This window comes from Schistocerca nitens, chromosome 2 (assembly GCF_023898315.1).
Source record: "Schistocerca nitens isolate TAMUIC-IGC-003100 chromosome 2, iqSchNite1.1, whole genome shotgun sequence".
Lineage (NCBI taxonomy): Eukaryota > Metazoa > Arthropoda > Insecta > Orthoptera > Acrididae > Schistocerca > Schistocerca nitens.
Genome location: NC_064615.1, coordinates 1,019,103,435 through 1,019,119,573, shown reverse-complemented (window position 1 = coordinate 1,019,119,573; position 16,139 = coordinate 1,019,103,435). Strand labels below are relative to the sequence as shown.

Genomic DNA, 16,139 nt, shown 5'->3' with positions numbered 1-16,139 from the left:
ACCTATCTTCATTCCCATATTTCTAAATACCTTGCACCTTACAATGTTGCCATCATTGAAAGTCGCAACAGCGTCATACTCACCAAAGTGAAGTGTTTCTATTCCAACAAATACAGTCTTGGGGATTCTCGACCATATAACACTATTTACACTTTCATTGGGGTTTTGAGTTTTTCCGTGAATACACTTTTTCAACAGCCAGGTGCTGCTAAGTCTCTGAAAATAGGTTTTATCACCTCCATTATTGCATGAGGCAGACTATGCTTATGAGTGTACAATTCACCAGTTAGCAATCCTTTGTTATATTTACACCAACTTTCTTCTTTGGGACACAAGCTATGTTGGGGATTTTCATCGGTTGAAGAAGTATGAAAAAAAAGAGCCCAAACAGCCTTCTTCATTTCGTCGACACTTTGTGTATTTTGCCTAATAGCCATTCCATAATAGTTCTGTATTTTGTCAATTACACTGTCAGTTAACCTTCCCTTCGCATCCAACCCTTTACCATCACTGAGTTTTTGTTTTTTGTACGAAGCTTTCAGTCGCCGAAGTCTTGTTCCCATTCGCTTCTGTACGTGTCCAATACACTCAAATTTCTGCACTACAACATCATCACCATAGGGCTTCAGTCCTTGAACATGTTTGAAACTTTTAGAATCACCGTCACCAAGGTAATTAACATATCGCACTTTATCACACGCCTCAGAACGCTGGAATATACTGGCAACACCAGCCACTTCCATTCCTCCACCACTGCCACTATAGTTAGCTTTGCAATTATTTTCATGTGTACCTTTATATTTTTGTGGACATCTACAATACTTTGATATTAGTGCTACATCTAAAACTTTCCCTGTATACATACTGGTGGCAGATACTACACCATGAAGAGATGTGTGTCCCCGTTTATGCCAGGTACCATCGAACGCTGCAGTCAAATCTCTTATTTTCCATTACTGCCTCTTCCACAGCGTTCTTTATAGATTCTATACAGACATCCTCCCTGTGGACTCCTGCTTTTTCTTCTATCACGTCATCATATAAGTCTTCCGCTGGTGGAGGCTTTCGGTGTGCTCTTTCCAACTATACGCTTTATTATAGGTCGTAAACTTGGTTGGGGGATTTGGAAGATTCATGATGCCACAGAAAATTGCACCTGCAGTAGCACCCTTACCAACTGAACGCAAGGAATAAACAAATCTAATGTTGTGTTCGTAGATTTTGCTACCATTTTCTTCAGTTGCAGTTACTGCAACACTGTTCCAAAAGGTGGTCATGTATGAACACTTATCACATTTCAGTTGTATTTCACTAGCAAGTCCTACGTGCTTTATTATGGAGAGTTCCAGACCAACTTCACTACAATGAATACATCTTACACAGTTTGAAAAAATTCCTTTGAGAACCGACATATCAAATATTTCATTCACATCCGATTCGCCCATAAAACATTCATAGTTTTCACTCATTGAACCAAGCTTCTTCTGTGAAGTATTTTCTTTCCCACTTTGACGGCTATGGGCAGGTGTACTTGAGAGGTTAGGTTCACTCACTTGGTTATCGTCTTTATTGTTTACAGTAATAACACATACCTTTGGCTTTCCAACATTTCTCCTTTTCTTAAAAGCCTTCAGAGGATTTCTAATAACTTTACTTTTACTCATTATTATACTTCAACAAAACAGAGACTCAAGAAACAGAATTAATTACGAATATTTTCGAGATAACGACAGAGTAAATAAACATGAAACAATCGACAATCACACCAGCGATATATATTGAACCATCACAGGTTAGCCACAACACATACTTTATCTCACATCACTAAAATGTACCTGATGAACACGGACGTTAATAATAACACCATTTGACAGCAGTTTAACAGCGCCACAGTGGGTCACGCCCATGTAGAACACATTTCAAAAAAAATTTAAAAATAGTTGTAGTCTTCGGAATTGAATAAATTATATATCTATTAAAAGGTAATAGTCTGCAGATTCAGAAAAAGCAAAAAAGTAAAAATTGAACTTTTCATGATTTTGAGCCTTTCCGGAGCCCCTTAAGTCATCCAAAGCTCTTTTAAATTTTGATTCTAATATTCGATCCTCTGTCTCCTCCCTGTGGACTCCTGCTTTTTCTTCTATCACGTCATCATACAAGTCTTCCGCTGGTGGAGGCTTTCAGTGTGCTCTTTCCAACTATACACTGTCTTCTCTGCATTTAACAGTGGCATTCCCATTGGACTCTTAATTCTACCATCCTTATTTTCAGTTTCACTGAAGGCTATTTTGAATTTCCTATTTGCTGAATCCGTCCTTCGAACAATCATTTCTTTTTCGATTTTTTACGTTTTTCATCATCCTTTACAGACCCAAAAGGGTGTTCGAAAAACGCATTTCAAATCAAGATTCCGCAAAACACTAGAAATCTTGTAGGAAATACTTCCTGCGTAAGCCATGTGGCTGCCCAAGAAGTTTCTCAGCTCAGTTCCCATAAGTCGTTGTAACATTTATTACGCCGCGAGACATTTGTATATCATCTTGGTTGCCTTTACGGAAAGAAAATGTATCGTTGTTAGCGAAACTTCCCAGTTTCTGAGTAGGATTGCAATGCACTCTTTCGTTTTTGTTATGGAGTCGAGACCATAACACTGTTCCATCGTTTCTGAATGTCATGCACTATATTAATTCTCCTGCGCCAATCGCATCAAGCAATGCGCTGATTTAGCTGTTGTTAGTAAAAGAATTCATTTTAGTTGCCGAAAATTTGATTTTGTTTCCAAGAAATTATCTCGGCTTCATTTAATAACTATACTGAAATTACAGTATTTTTTCAGAAATGTGTTTCTCGGCCAGCGTGTAAGGTCAGAGGCTTTTTAGGATCTGTAAACGATGATTTTAGTTTGCGAAAGGTTGCGTAAGTCGGGTGTCTAACGTATCCGTTGTAGATGTGGCACATCATAAATTAGGACTGCGGAGGACAGGTGTGTTGAGCGTAAGCGTCACACGCAGATACGACAACCAACGAAAGCTGCTATTGCAGAAGATAGCCTTAGCACCGGTTATCCTTTGGAAGATGCCAACATGGAGAATCTGGCATGCAGTTTCCTGTATGGGATACTCTTATGATGGAAGTAGTTGAGATTAAATTAGCAACTGACCTATAAGTAGAGAGATTTTACTTGAATTCTGCTTCGAATCTTGCTGTCTCCTCGGTCAAAGAGCAAGAGAGCAGAGTTAATGCTACTTTACCCGTTGGTAATTAATATTCACAATGCAGGATGAATTACCTACAAGTTGTACGGCAAGTATTGCGGAAACGGAAAGTGCTATTGATTTACCGTTCTCACAGGTTGGATTGATAATCAGGGGCTCGTTTTGTTAGCCAATAAACAGATTGTAATAATACTTAGAAAGTGTATTTTTTGTGCAAACATACGCTTTTCAAATGGAACAATGCCTATTGAAATTAACAAACTGCTGGTGGTCATTTTGAACGCAACCTTTTCTGGTCGAATGTCTCGTTACTGGTCAGAACGCACATAACTAGTGTATACACTTGTTCTTTGATGTATGCTGTCGGTGGTAATGAACAAGTGTAGTTATGGGAACTTTTCGAAATACGATATGCCGTTAACGACTCTCACTAGAACTATGCAGTAAACAGCACGGATATTCCAATTTATCCTACCTTTATTCTGTTAATGCCAATAGGTGTTGTTCCACATAAAAAAGTTTATGTTTGCACACAAAATACATTTTATAAGTATTATTACGTACAAACTATTAATTGCCTAACAATAAGAGCCCCTGACTATCAATCCATACCTGAAAAACCGCACATCAATACTACTTTCTGTTTCCGCAATATTTTCGGTACACGTTTTAGATGATTCACCCTATAGATCTGACGGTGCCTCTGGCATGTATAGTGTGTGTGTTGTTTTTCGGTATATATCACGCATACCAAGGTTTTAAATTTCCTTGTAAGGCGTTCTCTCATATGTTTGCACACAAAATACGTCCTTTAAACACTGTTAACATTTCTCGTTTGGATACTTCTACAGTTACTTTTACATTTGTCGATTTCGCCCTGTTAAAAAGTATTGAATTCTACCTGTGACAGTGGCTACGCTGATCTGTTAACTCTTAAGCATTTTTTGTTCATGCTACAGTATCGAACCACATCGAATGCCGTACCGAAGTCAAGGAACATGCGTTCAACACTTGTGCGCATATTTTCTCTCTTCTTGATCTCACTGTGCTTGTGACGATGTACTACGATTCGGGAACTGGTAAAACATGTTTCAGAGAAAACAGTTCCCGTAACGCTGCAAAAAGCAACATGAAACGTATTTAACGTATTTAAAAAAATGTTGCGTAAGTAGATGATGGCAAAGAAAATAAGTATAAATTAATGGCCAGTATAATTACAGTAACATATTTTAAACATCAGCCCATCAGTCTAGTGATTGGTGTGGGGCCGCCCGCCAAGACTTCGACTCCTGTGCCAACTTCTTCATGTAAAAGTACCACTAAACACCTAACGTCTTCAACATGTTAGATACATTCCTATTGACCTATTGATTTCGTCCTCCATGGTTCCCTCTAGTGCTGTAGAAGCTGTTCGTTAACACATGTTCCAACACTCTAACAATTTCTGTAAGTAGTGTTTTCAACATATTCCTTTCAACTTGGATTCTATGGAGAGCCACACATTATCTTCAACATACGTCTGTTCGATTCTGCAGTTTTCCATAATCCATGATTAACTACACACAGGTTTCGCTGAAATAGGGAAGGCCAATGTCTGATACTAGTAGTCTGCTTTTACCGAAGATTAAATGCTTACCCTGCGCTAGTCTGCGTCCTATGTCCTTGTTTAATGCATCTTACGTTATTTTGCCACTGAAGAGTGATTATCAATGTAACGTACTCTTGTTGTCTCTTACGCGTTAAACGATGCAACACTAGTTCTGTTTGATAACTGGTTTGACGTCTTCCCACAACCAGGTGGCATACACAACCATCAAGGTTTGTGAGCTCTGAAAACGCACAAAAAAGAATTTGTCGACCAGCACGTTGCAAAGTTCTTAATGGTATGACTTTTCGTTATGCTGCTTATCGAAATTTTAATTTGCTTTCGTGACGCGGAATCGATATGTTCATTTTTTGATTTCCGTTTTATTCCTTTCAGTTTGTTCATTAGTATTTTGTAGGAGCACGTTTTATTGGAATTACGAGTGTCTGTGGTTCTCCCGGATCCAAGTAATAATTTCATCACATTGTAAACAACCACAACAGATGTATTCTTTCATGCCATATGTTTTTGTTCATTCCGAGTAGGAACCGGTTGGAAAATGAAATTGTAGTTGAAAGAAATATATAATGAATAACAAAAATAGATGCTGTGTTTGTTGAAATTGTAATCAGCAGTTGCATTTGTAGTTTAAATCTTAAAGATTTACTGAACATCACGTGTGTGAATTTAGAGAAGACCCCTAGTTACCTAAGAAACGAGTTCAGCAAATGACTGCAGCGAAGTATCGTTAGCAACAACATAAATTAAGTAAGTGAAGATTTAGATTTACTTCATGATTACGATTTGAGTTTATAATGAACCTAATATTCATCATACTTGAATTAAATGCATTCAGAATAGATAAATTGTACTCGACTTCGTGTTCGCCTCCGTAGGTGAGTGATCAGCACGGCTTATTGCGATGTGGAGGAGCCGGGTTCGACTCCCGTTCTTTCAGGAATTTTTCCTTGGTGGGGGGACTGTACAGGGTGGACTTAGCCTCGGAAGGGCAACTGTGGAGCTACTAGAGCGGTTAGTAGCAGTTCCAAGGTCAAGGAATTCGACAACGACTGGAAGAGCGGTATGCTAATGACGTGCTCTTCCACACGCACCTAGTGACGTCATTGGCAGAGGATGATATGTTGGAACTTAACTTACTTTTACACAGTTAGTTGAGAACTCTTAAAGTTACAAATCGCACTTAGTGCGCCTGCACTGTGAGTGGTACTGTCGGCAGAGAGAGAGAGGGGAACTCACTTCGTCTCCCAGTCGGCGTCTATGGCGACGACGGTCCAGTTTCCGGAGTAGGGGTCCTTCTTCTCCACAGTCAGGTACGACCCTCCGTGCTGCAAGTTGTTCCGCGGATTCCCTGCCACCTGTGGGAAGAAAACCAACTGTTGTCACAAGACCAGGCAGGCCAGTTTTGCAAAGGATTTGCGAAAATTGCCTAATTTTCTGGGCTCTGGCTGTCGAAAAGGTTACATTGCACGTTGTTGTATTTGCTATCCCTGTTAATCTGCTCTTCATGTTCTTCATGAACACCTGCTACTTCACTTACTTATTCTTATACGACAAATCAAGGCAGAAAAATCAGGTTATTTCGAGCAGATACCATATAACTTCAGTTAAGATTGCAGGCTCCACACTCGCCAACAACAAAGGGAAAAAGCAATCCAAAATTCCTTGAAATATTTCAGTAATTAGGAGGTATATCGGAAACATGTATTACAACTACTGAAGCTAGTCCCATTCCGAAAGTATATTCGATTTAAACTATGAGACTCCAAGTCTTACGGAATTCCAGTGTTTAGACTGAATCATTGGCCATGACTTGTATGCTGCAGATACCTACGATGTTCACTTCTGCTATAGTTGATGCAGGAGATGGAGAGCGGGTGGAAGACGACGAAAGTGTTCTTCTTGTCGTAGTGAGTGAAGAGCATAGGCTGGGGAAAAGGACTCCTCGGCAAAATAATTGTCATAGCTTACTGTGACACTCTCTTCACGCGTGTGCATTCACATCTGTTGTAACGTGTTTAACTCCCTAACTGCGCCAGCAGCGTCAGTCGTCCTCCGTCTTAAGATACCCAGAAAAGTGAAGTTGCAACATATGTGAAACATGAGCTTCTCCCAGCACAGCGGGAATTGAAATAACTTACGAGAATGCAGTCGCATATCTTCCTGGATAAACAAAAGGCATGTTCACAGGATTGCACACACTTGCTCCTGCCTCGAGGAACATTCGGACATCCTATAACGTCTCGATTAACGCGCTAAATCATCCTATCCAAATCCCACAAATGCCAGGGAGTATTTGGAACCGCGAATGAAACGTGGTAGTCCAAATCCCCGCAATTTAGTAGCGCTGCGAGATCCAATCTCCAGTCAACGACTTCAGGTTTATGTGGCATACCTTAAGAAACTTGTAGACTCTCTTCCTCTCTGAGCTGAAGACATTTCCAGGGATAGGTAAGGTTTTGCACGGTATTTACTGGGGCTGACTAATATTTTGGTCACCGTGCTTATTAATAGAATGCGACGAGAACGGAAGAAAGTGAGTGACACTTTGCTCTTGGGCTCTGTTTCCCAGACAGACTTGAGAATTTACTCACGAAAGTGGCGGTGACGGTGTCTCCGGGCTTGGCTGTGGCAGGTGGCTGCTGCACCACGTAGCCGAACGGTGACCGCCACGGGGGCAGGTCATACACCACGCCGGGCGTCAGCTGAATCACCTCCTTGGACAAGTCTGGTGGCGAAGGTCCAGGTTCCAGGGTCCTATTCTGCAACATTTGGAAATTGGCAATTTGTGATTAGTTCTCATGGGACCAAATCGCTGAGGTCATCGGTCCCTCGGCTTACACACTAGTTAATCTAACTTAAACTAACTTACGCTAAGGAAAACACACACACCCATGCCCGAGGGAGGACTCGAACCTCCGACGGCAGCTGCCACGCGGGCCGTGGTGAGGCGCCCTAGACCGCGCGGCTATCCCGCGAAACTCTGCAACATGATTACCATGAGGTTGTAGTATACTTCAAGGCTTGCATGACAGGTGTTGAGCCTACACTCAGATTTAGCCGGGATGACGTTCCCTCTCCTTCCGCTGGTAGCTGTATAGCACGGCTACATAGCACGCGGCTGGACGGTACCGCGGCGCGGAAAGACAGTCTGGATTTTGGAGACCGAATGAAGTGATGACGGTAAAGGGATCTATGGTGTGGATTTCGTTCAGTACCGTCGTATAATTCACGACAAAGGGTACAGATATCGATCCTTTACTTAACAGATCGAATTTGTCCGTATACGCCGCGGGCACACCCCGTACGACATTTCCGAACTTTTAGGGCGAGCTAGTGAGTCAGTACAGGCTCAGCTACCACAAAGAGTGAGTCGTGGGTGTGCGTGCTGCTTTGATGAAGCATGAAAGCGAATAATATGAAGAATGCGTTTAATTTCGTAGCTATCGATTGCGCAATTAATTCGGAGGCGGCCATAAAGAACTCAACAGAAACGGCAAACACAAAAGAACTGTGCTGAACGAGAGACTGTGAGTGTGTGACGCGTGTGATTAGGCCAACTAGATACATTTCGCTTGTACGTAACCAGCAACTAACTCGGTGTTACTTATGTTAAAGGGAACTTCATCAGCATTTTTGTAATATTTTGGTGGGGATCGATGAATAGAACTAGTAGAAATTCGACAGGACCCGTGATTGCAGGCGTATGGTTAGGAATTTCAGTAACATGTACCTTGAGCGTAAACTTTCCCTCCCGTGGTGTCATGAACGGTTAGTCCGATGCATGTAAATTTCTACAGCATAATAACTCAAACATTTTCATAATCATAACGGAGAATTTCCGTAAAAGTTCACTTTACTCCAAGTTTTGTATTCTCAATAACTTCGACAGTATAGAAAGACTGAACTATTGAGTGTTATTGCGGACACGTCGAATTCTGAATGCACGGTCTCGCGGCGATAGGAATTAATAACGAGTTCGAGGTAATTTAACCAGCTGACGCCGCTGGAGGCTAGAGAAAATTTTATTCATTCACTAGCTGAGTACCTGGCGTTACCGAAGTTTGTATGTATTCCAATCTTCTATTAGTCTATCTATTCCTCCCCCCACCCCCTTTCTCTGTCCATCTCCAACCCCCCCCCCTGCCCCCAATTCCCTGCCAATCTCCTTCAGTTCCTCTGCCTATTCGTCTCCTCCCTTTTCATTTCTGTGCCCATCTCCTCTTCTCTCCTCTGTTTGTCCATCTCCTCCTCTTTCCTTTCTCTCCTCCTCTCGTGTCCATCTCTGTCCATCTCCCCCCCCCCCCCCGCCCTCAATCTCTCCATCTCTTCCTCCACCTATCCCTATCTTTCTCCTCCTTCCCCCCACTATCTGTCCATATCCTCATCCTCCATTCTTTTCCCACATTATCGCATTCATTCCAATAGGAGGCTGGTGGTTCTTATGCCTACAGTATTTCTTTTCATATTGTAACAGCACGTAAAATTTGACTGAAATCATTCCAGGGGTTTTGCATGAACTTTTTACCCATACACGCATGTCAGATATATTTCACATGTATTTAACATAAATCACTCAAAATCGTGCACATATTTCACCTTTATCTCTAGCCAATTACGCTCTGCAGTTTCCAGCTCAATGTTTATTACGTATATCTCGTGAACCGTGTGTCGTACAATTAATTTCGTAAATACATACATCGACATACGTGGACAATTTATGCGAAATGTGTTGCTAATAGATTTATTAGCAAAGAAGTAATAAATTTAAACGATATGTGTGACGCGACAGTTTATCAACCACCTAGTCCGAAGCCTACGAGAAAGATAGGCCGCGGCGCGTACGTCACGAAGGTAGTCCTGCGCTCGCTCGCTCGCTCAAATCAGCAGACAAACTACGTTTGTACACCTGTTAACTCGTAACTGGGCGTGTCTGTACAAATGAAAACAGAATCTTCTACTGGAATCAGATATTATGGAATCTTACTGTTATTAGTCCTATTATGATGGGAAGTCCATTGGCCTACTTATAATTTGTTACGGCTGTACTGGCGTACAGTAAAATAAAATCATGGTAAAATGATTATCAATTGCATAAGGCACCACTTCCAGCATGTAATGAATACTGTTAAGCAGAAGAGGCTACTGCTATAAACACGCCTTTATACCATTTATCTCGAGTGTTGATCTTAAATTTTGCTGTACTACAGTTAATCAGTAAGACTTCATAATAGCCGATTCCAGTGGAAGATGCAATTCTCGTTAGTACTTACACGCCCAGCTGCGAGTTAACAGGTTTAGAAACGCGTTTTGTCTGCTGAGCTGAGCGAGCGAGTTCAGGACTACCTTCGTGACGTACGCGCCGCGGCCTGTCATTCTCGTCGGCTTCTGAACTATATGTCGTACATTGGTCTATTTTTCTAGGTACATCCAGCTGCACTGTGGATACTGTCTGCGAAATGTGTTGCAAATAGATTTAGTAGCAAGGAATTATTAAGTTAAAACGTCATGCATGATGCGGCAGTTTTTTCTAGCATTTGACGTGATCTCCCCTGAAATATGTGTCACAATATGACATCATTTTCCTGATACATTTAGTAGTATTTGCGAATGATGTCTGCGAAATATGTCACTAATACAATTTGTCGCAAGGAAATAATAAATTAAAACGTTTACTTCACGTGGCAGTTTTATTGCAGAAACAGCGAAAACATATTGAGTAATAAGCATTTTTTCTTTCATCATTTTGTGGGGCTCGTCAGCGAGGAAAAATTTCGCAAAGGTTTGAAATGTATGTAAAGTTTGTTGCAAGTCCCTAAGAGCTCTCATTCTCAAATAACTTAAGGCTAGTCTCACGTCGCTGTACCACTTTTTCACCCCGCCCCCACCCCTTTGATCGGTGGGTGATTCCTACCTCACAGTGATTATTTCCAGACCGTACATGATACGTGTACCAGGTTTGTTTGAAATCCAGTGGTTCTGGAGGAAATGAGAAACATAAATACATACGTGCATATGTACATCTATTTTTATAATTAGTATTTATGACACCGTGAGACGAGGCAGTCATTCATTACATACCTCTACAGGGAAGAAACATGGCGCTCCATCAAACGCCTCTTCCTGCTGCGCTGCCGAGATGAGAACAAGATTCCTCGATTTGCATTGTGAGCCATCACATCTACATCTACATCTACATTTACATCTACATCTACATACATACTCCGCAATCCACCAAACGGTGCGTGGCGGAGGGTACCTCGTACCACAACTAGCATCTTCTCTCCCTATTCCACTCCCAAACAGAATGAGGGAAAAATGACTGCCTATATGCCTCTGTATCAGCCTTAATCTCTCTTATCTTATCTTTGTGGCCTTTCCGCGAAATATAAGTTTGTGGCAGTAAAATTGTGCTGCAGTCAGCCTCAAATGCTGGTTCTCTAAATTTCCTCAGTAGCGATTCACGAAAAGAACGCCTCCTTTGCTCTAGAGACTCCCACCCGAGTTCCTGAAACATTTCCGTAACACTCGCGTGATGATCAAACCTACCAGTAACAAATCTAAACAGCCCGCCTCTGAATTGCTTCTACGTCCTCCCACAAACCGACCTGATAGGGATTCCAAACACTAGAGCAGTACTCAAGAATAAGTCGTATTAGTGTTTTATAAGCGGTCTCCTTTACAGATGAACCACATCTTCCAAAATTCTACCAATGAACCGAAGACAACTATCCGCCTTCCTCACAACTGCCATTACATGCTTGTCCCACTTCATATCGCTCTGCAATGTTACGCCCAAATATTTAATCGACGTAACTGTGTTCAAAAAAATGGTTCAAATGGCTCTGAGCACTATGGGACTCAACTGCTGAGGTCATTAGTCCCCTAGAACTTAGAACTAGTTAAACCTAACTAACCTAAGAACATCACACACATCCATGCCCGAGGCAGGATTCGAACCTGCGACCGTAGCGGTCCCGCGGTTCCAGACTGCAGCGCCAGAACCGCGCGGCCACTCCGGCCGGCCCGTAACTGTGTCGAGCGCTACACTACTAATGGAGTATTCAAACATTACGGGATTCTTTTTCCTATTCATCTGGATTAATTTACATTTATCTATATTTAGAGTTAGCTGCCATTCTTTACACCAATCACAAATCCTGTCCAAGTCATCTTGTATCCTGCTACAGTCACTCAACGACGACACCTTCCCGTACACCACAGCATCATCAGCAAACAGCCGCACATTGCTATCCACCCTATCCAAAAGATCATTAAAGTAGATAGGAAACAACAGCGGACCTACCACACTTCCCTGGGGCACTACAGATGATACCCTCACCTCAGATGAACACTCATCTCGGCAGAGAGAAGAATCTATTGTACCAGTGCTGCGCTGCTGTAGTAGAGGTTACATTTCACTAGGAGGCAGCTGGATTGAGATGGTCGCGAGCTGCTGCCTGTCCGCTCGCAACTGACAGAGGTATTCTCGAAACTAGACTGGGAGTGGATCGACGTGGCCACTGTAGCGCAACAGGTGTCATAGTAGTGGAAGACCACAGAAAAACAGAAAGAAAAACTCATCCAGCTGTCTCAACAACAGCATGCTGCCGAATAAAAATCAACAGAACGAAGCGTCATCAATATGACGGAAAGAGATATCGACTTGGATGCCATTTCGGCACTTAAGAAAGCCCAGAACGCCTAGAACGCACAAGATACCACGTCACTGTAGCTGCTACTACGTCAGCCGAATAGTACGTACGCACTGCGGAGCAACGCCGGAGGGAACACAAGAGATGCTGACGTCCAAAAGGAAATGATCATTGGTTTTCAGGCCAAGGGTGGAAGCATTTCCGAAACAGCTATGTTTGCAAACTGTTTACATGCCGCTGTGGTTAAAGTATACCGTGCATGGCAAGATCGCGCCGTCCAAAACCGGCCCCAGGCCAACTAAGGTTCACCATGGGCCATAGATGACAGGGATGAACCATGGCAGCAGAGATCACATGAACCAAGGTGCTACCAACGGTATCCTATCAATAAACGTTCAGCTAATATTGCTGCGTATGGGCCTGCATAGCAGGCGCCTAGGTCACGCATCTACTGGGTGATCTCAAAGTCAGTACAAATTTGAAAACTGAATAAATCACGGAATAATGTAGATAGAGAGGAACAAATTGACACACATGCTTGGAATGACGTGGGGTTTTATTAGAACCAAAAAAATACAAACGTTCAAAAAATGTCCGACAGATGGCGCTTCATCTCATCAGAATAGCAATAATTAGCATAATAAAGTAAGACAAAGCAAAGATGATGTTCTTTACAGGAAATGCTCAATATGTCCATCATCATTCCTCAACAATAGCTGTAGTCGAGGAATAATGTTGTGAAGAGCACTGAAAAGCATGTCAGGAGCTATGGTGAGGCATTGACGTTGGATGTTGTCTTTCAGCATCCCTAGAGATGTCGGTCGATCACGATACACTTGCGACTTCAAGTAACCCCAAAGCCAATAATCGCACTGACTGAGGTCTGGGGACCTGGGAGGCCAAGCATGACGAAAGTGGCGGCTGAGCACACGATCATCACCAAACGACGCGCGCAAGAGATCTTTCACGCATCTAGCAATACTTTTTTTTGTTCTAATACAACCCCATGTCATTCCAGGCATGTGTGTCAATTTTTACCTCTCTGTCTACATTATTCCGTGGTTTATTAAGTTTTCAAGTTTATACTGACTTTTTGATCACCCGGTATAATAACTGCTGTTCATCGGCAATAAAGGCTGGAGTTTGCAACTGGACGTCAATTGTGTGGCGAGAGGTGCTCGTCTTATGCTCCACCAGACAGAGAGCAAACATCCTGAAACAATCATCTGAAAGCTACAGGCCGGAGGAGGGAGCGTTATGGTCTGGGGAACGTTTTCGTGGTTTCTCTGGGTGATATCGTCTTTCTGAAAGGACCAATGGATCAACGCAAGTATGGATTTATGCTTGCGGATCATGTCCAGCACTATGTAAAGTTTCTTTTTCCTCGCCACAGTGCGCGGGATTAGGCGAGCGGTCTAGGGCGCTGCAGTCATGGACTGTGCGGCTGGTCCCGGCGGAGGTTCGAGTCCTCCCTCGGGCATGGGTGTGTGTGTTTGTCCTTACGATAATTTAGGTTAAGTAGTGTGTAAGCTTAGGGACTGATGACCTTAGCAGTTAAGTCCCATAAGATTTCACACACATTTCCTCGCCACAGTGGAATTACCAGCAGGACAACGCAAGGTGTCACACAGCTCGCGGCGTACTTGAGTGGTTCCAAGAGCAACAGGATAGTTTTACCACACTCCTCTGGACACCAAACTCTCCGGATTGAAATTCAATCGAGAATGTGTGGGATCCCTGTCAGTACCTTCCAGACCAAACTGACTGTCTTCCTGCATGTCTGGTTATTCAGGCTTTTGACAAGTTGTCACGTTAACGTAACTGGACGGTGTAAAAGAAGCGACAGAAATAAAAAATCTGAAAACACCATTAGTAAGGACGGCGGTTTGCAGCTCAGGACAGGCTGGAACCAGGCCCTAGTTAGGACGAAGCGGGCGCGCCGGACGCGTGATGAAAACATTACCATATTTAGCGAGGATGTGAGCACCAGTGATGTCACAGTCATAAATGCGGCTCTATAACGGCGACAGCAGTCATTTACCACTTGACGGTGACTGAGGAAAGTTCGGTCGAGAACTAGTGGGGTTTTGACTGTATGATGCGGCTGGAAGCCCTAGAACGTTTTATCAACGTCGAATTTTGTTGGATTTCATTGAGAGTAAGATTTCTTCCAATGTGTACGTACGCAGTGGCTGTTCGATTGTTGAGCAGTCTTACCAATTTTACTACAAAATATTACCAGTGCAAGTGATCAAGATACAAATTTATATGAGATAATTAACTAACTCATATCTCGGTAATGACCTTATACACATAGAAAGGTTTAATTGTAATTTGTAAAGTGAATGTGTGTAAGCTTGACCTGATACGAACGATTAGCTTTTGTTATCAAAATAATTTAGAAAAAAAAAGAAAATAGAGAAACTCTATTTTAGAACTGTTCTTATCTTACATTTTTCCTCTCGCTAGTAAAATATAATTTTGATTTAACGTTTAATTGTGACTGTCAATTTTTATGGCGCAGCAATGTACGCAATCTATGTATATAATCCCCTCTGCTAGTCAGTCCTAAATTTTGTTGAAATAAACTAGTGGTAGAAAGCCTACAAGTGTAAATTTAAAATAGTAATTTGATGATGCACAAGTTATTCTTCACAAATTTGACAAACTGAGGATGACATTGAGAGATCTGCGTGATATCTTCAATGGATCTGGTCGGAATGAAAATCTCTATGCGGAATACCAAGGCTTTGACCTTTAGAGACAAATATCCTAACAATGGCAAATTTCAAACACGAGCCTTAATTACGACGAACAAATTTCTGAGGTTGTACTTTCTGAGCGCAGCATTGTGTGGAAATGAATGACGGACTGTGGTAAATCCGGAATATGGGAAATTCTGGGCGCTACGTATATAGTAATACAGAAGGATGTGGGAAATCTGGTTGACTCATCAGTTAAGAGATGAGGAGGTTCTCGATGGAATCGGCGAAAAGAGGAACACATTGACAAGAATAAACTGGGTGATAGGACACGTGTTACGACATCAAAGATACTTGAACGAGCCTTAGAAGGTGCAAGCTGTAGGGGAAGGTCAGAATATGCTAAAGAAATAATGGAGTACGATTGGTCCAAGTGCTACCATAAGATGAAGAGGCTGGCAGAATATGAAAATTCGCAGCGGGTCTCAACAAACGTATCACAAGAGTAACAACACAAAAGAAAAGGTCCAGTGTGAACAAAAATAAATAGCTCTGTGATAATGGACCTATTGAACAAGAGTCTCATTTGCAGACACTTGAAATTCGAAAGACTTTTGTCTGGCAAGCTTAGCGCACTGGAAACAAGAACTTAGACGCCCAACGTAATGGTCAGTCGTGTCCCAACCAATGTCTCTCCTACAGTCTGAACAAAATACTATTAGTGGCAATATATTTAAATGAAGACCTGGAAGACAGTAAGTATATTGTAGAACTTACAGTAAGAATGGACTGAGCCAGTTTTCGGTACTGCTGTAGGTACAGGGTTAGCGTGTGTGGGCCGTAGATGGTTGCGGCTCCTTCAAACCTCTGCACCTGTAACGCGAAAATATGCACTTGTCGTTACCATATTCCAGAAAAATCTATAGAGTTATTTATAGTATCACAGAATCCGGCAGTTTAGCAT

The 16,139-nt window shown here is 42.2% G+C and overlaps 1 protein-coding gene across 1 annotated transcript in view; it reads right to left on the bottom strand.

Annotated features, from left to right (window-relative positions):
• The window catches only part of LOC126237363 (neutral ceramidase-like), a 327,593-nt gene that overhangs the window by 17,867 nt on the left and 293,587 nt on the right, over window positions 1–16,139 (bottom strand). Inside the window, exons 11-13 of the mRNA XM_049947431.1 lie at window positions 15,953–16,048; window positions 7,413–7,580; window positions 6,058–6,176 (exon numbers count right to left, since the gene is read on the bottom strand). Coding sequence (XP_049803388.1) covers window positions 6,058–6,176; window positions 7,413–7,580; window positions 15,953–16,048 — 383 coding nt within the window. The remainder of the gene's footprint in view (window positions 1–6,057; window positions 6,177–7,412; window positions 7,581–15,952; window positions 16,049–16,139) is intronic.